At 43.9% G+C, this 10,237-nt stretch overlaps 1 protein-coding gene across 1 annotated transcript in view; it reads right to left on the reverse strand.

Annotated features, from left to right (window-relative positions):
• The window catches only part of ZFYVE16 (zinc finger, FYVE domain containing 16), a 27,821-nt gene extending 18,348 nt beyond the window's left edge, over window positions 1-9,473 (reverse strand). The window contains exons 1-2 of the mRNA XM_010578075.1: window positions 9,370-9,473; window positions 7,010-9,180 (exon numbers count right to left, since the gene is read on the reverse strand). Coding sequence (XP_010576377.1) covers window positions 7,010-9,180; window positions 9,370-9,439 — 2,241 coding nt within the window. The 5' untranslated portion in view covers window positions 9,440-9,473. The remainder of the gene's footprint in view (window positions 1-7,009; window positions 9,181-9,369) is intronic.
• Between the last annotated feature and the right edge of the window lie 764 nt (window positions 9,474-10,237).

Raw genomic sequence — 10,237 nt, forward strand, 5'->3', positions numbered from 1 at the left:
CTAAACACTACTTAGCAACAACTGAAAACATCAGTGTTATCAACATTCTTCATACTGAACTCAAAACGTAGCACCGGACCAGCTACTAGGAAGACAGTTAACTCTATCCCAGCTGAAACCAGGACACTCACCGTAGAGAACAGGAGGATCCGGGGAGACCTTATTGTGGCTTTTACATATATAAAGGGGGCTTATAAGACAGGTGGAGAGAGCCTTTCTACCAGGGCCTGTAGTTACAGGACAAAGGCAACAGTTTTAAACTCAAAGAGGGTAGATTTCCATTGGATAAAAGGAACAATTTTTTTACAATGAGGGTGGTGAGACCGAGGAACAGGCTGCACAGAGAAGTTGTGGATGCCCCATCCCTGGAAGTGTTCAAGGTCAGATTGGACAGGGCTCTGAGCAACCTGACCTAGTTGAGAGATGTACCTGCCTACAGAAGGAATGCTGGACTTGATTTTTAAAGGTGCCTTCCAACCCAAAGCACTCTACGATGCTATGATTAAGAACCCCCAAAGCTCCATAATTTGGGCCAAACTTGTGGTGGTTTGACCCTGGCTGGATGCCAGGTGCCCATCAAAGGTGCTCTATCACTCCCCCCCTCCTCAGCTGGACAGGGGAGAGAAAATATTAACAAAAGGCTTGTGGGCCAAGATAAGGACAGGGAGAGATCATGCCTATTACTGTCATGGGCAAAACAGATTCGACTTGGGGTAAATTAACTTAATCTATTACCAATCAAACCACAGCAGCGTAACAAGAAATTAAACCGAATCTTAAAACACCTTCCCCTCCGCCCCCTCACTTCTTCCTGGGCACAGCTTCACTCCCCATTTTCTCTAGCTCCTTCCCCACAGCAGCACTGGGGGATGGGGAATGGGGGTTACGATCAGTCCATCACACCTAGTCTCTGCCGCTCCTTCCTCCTCAAGGGCAGGACTCCTCACACTCTTCCCCTGCTCCAGCATGGGGTCCCTCCCACAGGAGACAGTCCTTCATGAACTTCTCCAACGTGGGTCCTTCCCATGGGCTGCAGTTCTTCACAAACTGCTCCAGTGTGGGTCCCCTGTGGGGCCACATGTCCTGCCAGCAAACCTGCTCCAGGGTAGGCTCCTTTCTCCACAGGGCCACAGGTCCTGCCAGGAGCCTGCTCCAGTGGGGGCTTCCCACAGGGTCACAGCCTCCTTTGGGCATCCCCCTGCTCTGGCAGGGGGTCCTCCACAGGCTACAGGGAGACAGCCTGCCTCACCATGGTCTTCCCTATGGGCTGCAGGGGAATCTCTGCTCCAGCGCCTGGAGCACCTCCTCCCCTCCTTCTTCACTGACCTTAGGGTCTGCAGGGTTGTTGCTCTCACATATTCTCAATCCTCTCTCCAGCTGCAGTTTCTGTTCCACAGCAACTTTTTTCCCCTTCTTAAATCTGTTATCCCAGAGGCACTACCACCATCACTGATGGGCTCGGCCTTTGCCAGCAGCAGGTCTGTCTTGGAGCTGGCTGGCATTGGCTCTGTCAGACATAAGGGAAGCTTCTAGCAGCTCTCACAGAAGCCACCCCTGTAGCACCCTTGCTACCAAAACGTTGCCACAGAAACCCAATATGAAACTACAAAGTCTGCTTTCGATCAGGGGTTCTTCCTATCCTGTTCCCCAGGACTGTACACAACCTATCCATAGTGTAAGCTTTTGAGATTTGTCAGGTATTTCTGTTGGACCAAAGCAATCGTTAGGTATCTACAAACCAACCTTCCACACATGACCAGGAACACCCACATCACACAGCCAAGCACTCAGCTCTTGCCAATACTGTCTCAGATTCAGCTATGAAACAGAACCTAAAATTTCTTACTGTGAGCAGATCTAATCACATAAGGCCAGGTGCCTAAAAAATAGGCAAAATGGGATTTTTAAAAATTGTTGTTTAAGATCATAGCTGGAAGCAGCTGGTATACAATTGCACAGTGATTAGAAAACTCTTCCAAGAAATACACTTGATTCTAAGCTCTCTGCAGCCTAATATTCAAGCCTGTATCTTAATCTCTTGTAAAGAAACCTTCAGAAAAAATCCCCAAACCCACAATACGTACACAACAAAGAACAGCACCAAGAAGGACACAAGTGTTATATTAAAAATCTTATATGGAGTGATGAAAAGAATTCCAGGTTGCACAGCCTATTCCCAAATTCACTCCTACTTCTGTTAATCCTGTAACTATTTTACATTAAACAACAGTGATAGGAACAAGGACTGAACCCAGAACTGGGTCAGATTTGCTTTACTGCTTTAGTATTGTCTCTGAAGATAACTGTTGCAATTTCCCATTATGATTCAGGTAATGGTTAAAACGATCTAGTCTCATACCAGCAAAGAGCCATTCCTTATCCACCGACCTTGCAGCACTGTGAGCTGCACCAAGTCTCTCCGTAACAAGCATTACCAGTTTGTCACGAAATTCCAATCTGCCTCAACTGTCTAAGCCAGAGTGTCATGAAATGGAGTGGTTTGGACCACTTAAAGAATCATTTCCAATGGTATTAGCAAAAGAAAAATTATTTAATAGGAATTAATATAAAAGTGTGGCTTCACAGAATTTGATGGCAAGGTTCACTCTATTACTTAATAAATGGATGAAATGCACACAGGAAAATTAAGTTAGAATCAGACTAAAATCAGGTATACAGAGACTGAAAATGCAGTAAGTTAAAAAAAACAGATATATACAAAGAAAAATCAAGTTAGAACTGATTTCTCATGATTTGTACAAAGATCAGGAATGTAAAAAGGGTAAGGGAGACCCTCCCATCGAATCACGAGGTTCAGAGAAGACCCCCTTGCTTTCTAAACTCCTGTCGGAGTCTAGGTACAGCTAGATCGACTCCTAGTCCCAGACTTGGTCAACAGTTTATATCTAAAGGAATTATGAGTCTAATAACAGCCTGAGATTCATTCACAGTTGAATAAAGTTTAAGCAATTTAAGTCTAGATTTAAAAAGCAGTAACTTGTAATATACTTGCTATAGAATATTCAGGTTAGTACACACACATGCATAAAGGCACTAAGAGATACACATAAAAGCAAGCAAAAGAGATATACCTGTTAAAAATTCCCCTCAAGTTCAGTGAAAATATTCATGTCAAATGCTTTGGCTTCCTTCTCAAGGGGGGAAGGGTCAAGCCTCAAGGAACAGACAGTATCAGCCCAGTCTTGTCAGCTTTCAGCGACAGACCTCTGATCTTCGCAAACAGAAAAGTCTGCGAGCTCCAAGAGGCGTCCCACTCAGAGGGAGATGCCGGTCACAGCCCCCTGTGGTCTAGGAGAGCTCAAAGGGTCTCAGTACCGCTGCTTATAGGTTTGTGAGATAATTGGCTTTAGTCATCAGCAAATTACTGGGATTCCATCTGCGCTGGTATCATTTCATGTGAGTTACAATTCAGATAAGGAAGACTCCAGGACTGTCAGAGAAGGACTTAAAATTCAGATACAGGATGCTCCAAGGTTGTCAGGGGAGGACTGGGATGTCTCAAGGTTGCTAAGAGAGAACTAGTTATCTCTACTTTCGGGGTTTTTTTGTTGTTTTTGCCAGACAGCAGGAGTCCTTGAGACAGCCTGCATGACTCCCTGTCTTCGCTGTGTGAGAGTCCCTGGTATGGTCAAGGGAGTCTTAACCGCCCGACTCATTACACTTAATACTAAGGCCTAGCAAGACTTCCTGAGTTCATAAATCAGCCCATAAAGGGAGAAAGAAATGCACCACCACACAGAGGCCACTGCTTCCCAAGCTATCTACCAATGCTGGCTCAGGAGCTATGTTGGCTAAATAGGTTCCCCAACTCTGTCAGGAATAGTAAGCATATTTGCCTTCATGTTACTAGCTCCCTTCACCAAAATATTTTAAAAGCTTGCTGAACACTGCTTTGAAAGAACAGAATATGCTCTTATACTCCAACAGGATATATATCCTGCCTATTTTTAAGCAGACATGGGGGAAAAAAATGCATCCCTAGCCTGGACTACACCTGCACAATCCCACTGTTGTGGTTTAACCCTGGCCAGCAACTAAGCACCATGCAGCCGTTCGCGCACTTCCCCCCCACCCAGTGGGATGGGGGAGAGAATCACGGGGAAAAAAAAAAAAAGTAATACTCATGGGTTGAGATAAGAAGAGTTTAACAGAACGGAAAGGAATAATAACAATAAAATGACAATAATAATAGTAAAATAATTGGGATATACAATTGATTCTGGTTGAGCTAGGAAGAAGGGTACCACAACAAAAGACAAACACCTAAATAAAGAAACTGTGAAGTTGCTTGGCCTTACAAGTGCTGCAGGTGGGAGAGAAAGCAGGAGCCACTAACCTCACATCTCCCTCCAGTACAGAAGCCAGAATTCACAAGTGTTGCCATTTTCACTGATAAAAAAGCTGTAGGACCACATGAAAACTAGATAATCATCTTCCAGAATAGTCCACAGAGGACAACTGTGAATTCCTACCAGTTTCTCCTTATGGCCAGGTGGTTGAAAACGCAACAATGCACAACATGCCCACAAGGAATGTTTTTTGGGTTTTTTTCTTTTTAAAGACAAGAAGTACTAATAAAAAGACAAAAAGTCTTACAAGGCAGAAAGTTAAGCTGTTGCGCGCTCAGAAAAGCTATGACAATGTTATGGGTTTGTGTGGAGCGGCTTTTTTTTTCGGTAGCAGGGTAGGGGGCCGCAGGGCCGGCTCCTGTGAGAAGCTGCCAGAAGCTTCCCCGGCTCCGAGTCGGACCCGCCACTGGCCAAGGCTGAGCCCATCAGCGATGGCGGGAGCCCTCTGGGAGAACAGGTTGAAGGGGAACCTGCAGCGGGGGAGGAGAGCGGGATGCGAGAGAAAGCCCTGTGCAGGCAGCAAGGTCAGTGAGGAAGGAGGGGAGGAGGTGGATGCCCCCGCAGCCCGTGGTGAGGCGGCAGGCTGTCCCCCCCCAGCCCACGGAGGGGAGCGGGGCAGCAGATGCCCACCCGCAGCCCGGGGAGAGAGGGACGGATGCCCCCAAGATGGCGGCGGCGCCAGAGGAAAGCCCCCGCCGGCGCAGCCTGGGACTGAAGATGGGTCGGCGGCAAGGACCCCCGCCAGGGAAGTTTGTGAGGAACTGCGGCCCGCGGAAAGGACTCTTCTGTGCCGCAGAAGCTGATGGAGAACTGTGTCCTGTGGGAAGAACCCCACGCTGGAGCAGGGGAAGAGCGAGGAGGAGGAGGAAGGAGCGGCAGAGACAAGGGCTGGCGAGCCGCCTGTCAGACTGTCAACCGCCGTTGCCCTGCGCCGCCGGCGGGAGGAGGTAGAGAGAAGCGGGAGTGCGGTTGAGGGGGGAAGGAGGGAGGGGTGGGGGGAAGGTGTCCTCAGGTTTGGTTTTACTTCTCAGTAGCCTTGTTTTGATCTGACTGGTAGTAAGGTGAACGGATCGTGTTTCTCCCCCAAGTTGAGCCTGTCTTCTGCCCGTGACCCTCAGCGGGGAGTGGTCCCTGCCTGCCCTCGTCTCGAGCCACGACCGTTTCTTTGTGTTTTCTCCTCACCCCTGAGGCGAGGCGGGGGGGGAGGAGCGAGCGAGCGGCTTCGTGGACCTTTGTTACCGGCTGGGCTGAAACCGTGACACAGATCTACAACTGCACAGCAGTCTAGCATCCATGAAGGTTAGGTAATCTATACTGCCTTCTCTCATTCTCCCAATGAGCACACTTTATGATGCTCCCTCTAATTACACTGTTCTGCCAAAACCTCCTCTGGTAACATACAAGATTAGGAACACCAACAGCTGATGGCTGTAAACAGGACTGTGTAGTGAAGGGTGCTTTTATCTCCATCTCTAGACAAGGTGCAAGAAATTTCACAGCAAATGTAAACAGGAACTTGAAGTCAGTCTTATGACTAAAACGAAACCCACTCTGAAGAACTGTCTTTTAAACTGTTACAAAACTTCAACAGGATACTCTGCGAAGTGATTAAGTTCAATGACTTCTAGGTTGTCACAATGAGTTCTTAATTTTCTTGGCACCCAAATTCAGATCTACATTTTAGTTCACACTTAGTGCAGTTGAAGTAAACTGGTACTATGCTTTGAATACACAGTGCTAGAAGAGGCATCCTGGGAAAAAGTTACCAAACCTCTCCAGTTGCCTCTCAACACTGGGGATGCAAAAGTTAGTATATACTGACATTAGTCTTTGCTGTATCTTCTCATCCATAAAGTTTTCAGAGGAACACTGAAAAGTAAGTTCATTAATATTGTTATTTCCATTTATGCACTAGGACAAGTGTAAGCCACAGTAGCTCACAAGGGAATTCTGGATTGAGAATAAGCTTTGACATTATTTACTCACTGCAGAAGACCACAGGCTGAAAAAAAATTCTACAGCTTACTTGGTCAGTTGGCAAGTACCATTTACCCCACAAAAGTAGCATACTTTTCCGCTGAGATGACTCCCCTGGAAAATTATATATTTAAACAAACAGGAGGAGAGATTTAGACTATAAATCCTTTGCATTGGTACTGCTATTACAGCTCCTGAAAGAATTCAATCCTTCCAGATTCACAGTGTTTTACTGCTAGTATAATCACTTAACTGAATTCCAATCATCACCATCACTTCAATTTTTTTAAGCTTAAGTACTTAAGCTTAAGTTAAAACTGAGTAAAAAGCTGATTCACTGTGACTAGTATGAAGTAGTCAACTGTCATCTTCCTTGTTCTATGCAAAACACATTAGAATAGCGAGTAACAGAAGATAAAAATAAGAACGTTCTCCATACTTCCCTTTAATTATTTTCACAAAAAAGGTCATATGTTTCTTAATTAATATCGGTCTTTTCCAACAGTCTTTAAGTTTCTATGAAGGAAAAAAAAATTTTTTAAAATACAATCCTTTGAGCCAAGAAAAATTCTGTCAATATTCTTTCCCTTCTCCATTTCAGTTATCCCTAAATCAGAACTCATTTGCTTTCAGTAACACAGGTCCCCTATCCAATAACTTACCTTTCCGCATGCACGACAGTGGTGTCGTCTTTTTGTAAATGTGAACTTGACTTGGCAGTTCATGCAGTTGGGTGCCTCTGAATCGGGAACCCACAATGGCTGTTTCCGTGAGAGAGCTGCAGGTAATTTAAGTGATTCTACATTTTCTGATGTTTGATTTCCTCCAGCTTCAGAGCTGCTTTCCCCAGAGTGCACAGGGTCAGAATTTTTACCAACATTTACACTGGTGCCTGAGAGGGGAGCTTCTGGGGTAACAGAACTGGCTTCCTGGTTTTCTCTCTCAAGTACATCTGTTCTATTCAGTTGTCTCTGACCAACAGCTCCTTGGGAAAGGCCAAGCAACTGCTTTGGTCTCGCACCTCCAGTACAAATGTTAGAAACTAGTGCTTCACTACCACTCTCAGCCATGTCCTGGATACAAGACATACCCTCTTCTACTGCAGATTCCAATTCATTGGCCATAAGAGATACTTTAAGATTACTATTAATGCTCGATATCTCCTCCAGTTTTGCTTGCCTATGTTCTTCAGTGACCTCTGTGAAATCCAGGTTGTTCACATTTGGTAAATTCCCTTCATCTGCATCAACTTCCATTAAGTTAGTATCATTGTCTGAAGACTTCAACACATTGGCCTGAAGACTTTGTCCATACAAGAAATCATCAAGTTCAGCATCGCTTATTAGACTATCACTTTTAATAACATTCTCATCAACAGTGAAGTCAGTCATAGCTAGGCTCATACTTTCATTGTTGTAACAGTCTACACCAACACCATACAGCTCAGCTTTGTATTCTAGAAAAGCAGAAGCAAAAGCTTTGATTTGCTGAGAATCACTGTCATCAATTACATTCTCAGTGTCATACTTCTCTCCATCTGCACTTTCTTCCACAATACTTTCTTTGATTTTAGCTATATATTTTTCCTGTTCATGCAAGTCAGTGTTTTCACAGGATTCCCTACTGGAGAGATCAGTTCTAGACTTTCCAGTATGAACAGTCAAAATATCACTAACAACCTCCACCATTTCGTTTTGATGTAGAGGATTAACTTTTTCTTCCATTACAACTAATGAACCACATATAGATACAGGAAGTGGAAGACATGACAGCGAGGCCTGGACATCCTCAACTGAAATACATGAAGTTGAAACACTGTTTAGTATTTCATTGCTGTTAAGTTCTTCACTACCTACATTCTCCTCTGTGATTTTCTTTTCCACTTCTACTTTAGCTCCTGCTTGACATGGTAAAACACAATTTCCAGGTAATGATGCATGGTTTTTGTGCAACGGAGGCCTCTTTGACAGATCTGAAGGCATGGATTCAACATTACTCTCATCTTTTGAGTCTACCTTTTCTATGGCATTTCTTTCCCGTGTCTCTTTGCTTACTGCAGAATATGCACTTTCATCTCGTGGTTCACAAGGCAATTTTTCATATGCTTTCTCATCTTTGGGACTGTATGCATGCAAATTCTGTGGTGTTACAGGGACACATACAGTATTAAGGCGAGCAGTTTGTTCAAGCTGATCAAATACTTCACTGCACTTCACAGATTCTGTCCTGTGTTCATCATCACATGGGTCCGAGATCTTTGCTGTAGCATAACTGTGTGATTTTAAAGCTAAATGATTAATCTCCTCTGTTTTAAGACATCCTGAATCTTGTAGCACTGAGATCCCATCACTCTGCTCTTTACCTGAAACACCGCTGGAACCAGCTGATGACACGCAAGTAGGAACAGGTATGCAAGATATGCCAAAGCCAATCAAACCTTCACTGTACTGGAAGTCATCTGGCTGCAACTTTTTAGTATCTTCATGAGCTGCCACTGAATGGATTGAGTTACCTGTGTCATTAACAAGATCACACACAGGTATACTACACCTTCCCAGGTTTGAAGCCTGAGTTTCATTTAAGGAACCACTGTCCACAGTGGACAAAAGATCAGGCCCAGCAACACTCTTCTCATTTTGAGGTGAAAAACTCAGAAGCACTTCACTTGTTCCAATGTGGCTAGCTAGAGAGATTTCTTCTGATGAAGTACAATTGTTAGCATCCTCTTCCAATTTTGGTGTTGGGTATACGTGTAAGCAGTCCAGAACTGAAGAAAGTGAATGGTGTTTTGAGTCATACGGATTTTGAGATGTTCTGTAGCAGTCATATTCATCTATTATAAGCAAAAAGAGATCAAAAGCAAAGTTTATAAAAATCCTCTCTTTCCACAGTGCAATCCCACTAAATCCCATCTATTCATCAATACAAGCTTTTATTTAGCATATGTTACTTTCAAATTCCACAGTAACAGTCATTTGACCAATATTACTACGACGGGGAACAAGGCAGCACAGGAACTAACCTGTATTCTGTTCAAATTCATCAAGTAGTTTGTCCAAGTCACAGACTGCAGCTTTAAAGTAACTGTCCATTCTAGTTAAAGTTCTAGTGAAGCTTTAGCCTTCTTAAACCTAAAAAGAAAAGTACCGCATTTAATTCATGGCATTTTGCTCGTTACAAAGGCTAACTGTTATTATTAGAAGACAACATCTATGAGGTATTTTTTTCTTTTTAATAACACTTTCTTCTCTCTCCACGTAAACAAAATGTAGGTACAAACAGGGCCGCAGACTGTCAGCCTCTATGTACTCTGAATATGCTCTACAGAATACTCAGTACACTATGCACAATATGCAGAAAAATCTACTTTAAATCAGGAAATGAGGCTGTCTTATTAAAACCAAATGCATCTGAAAGCACGTACTATGGCATTATAACATCAGGAAGTTTAGAAACAGAAGGGATACTAGGATCTTCTAGTTTGACCCCCTTTACTTTTTACACTATGCCATTCATAGGCAAAAAACCAAAATGGGCCATTACCCTTGCAACCAAATGAACTGTTTAAATACATCACGCCTACATAATCCCAGATATTTCATGCTTTAAAGTGCAGTAGGAAGCACAAAAAGTATCCTTCTGTTGGCAGAAATGCTCCTTTATGAGTTCATACCTGATAACCAGTTCAACACTGAGCATATGAACGTGACACTTATGAGACATATTCTCTTAGGTCCCAAGCTATCCAACCAAACAACCTCAATTTACTTTCAGCTAGGACCAAATGTTCCTGAGAAGACTAAAACCTACAATGTATCAGGACTGCAAGGCAGATAACCAGCTGAAGCACTTAAGTACAACAGGGTCATCTTAACACAGAGCTGCAATGC

Source organism: Haliaeetus leucocephalus, unplaced genomic scaffold (genome assembly GCF_000737465.1).
Source record: "Haliaeetus leucocephalus isolate CR32 unplaced genomic scaffold, Haliaeetus_leucocephalus-4.0 Scaffold598, whole genome shotgun sequence".
NCBI classification, from domain to species: Eukaryota; Metazoa; Chordata; class Aves; order Accipitriformes; family Accipitridae; genus Haliaeetus; species Haliaeetus leucocephalus.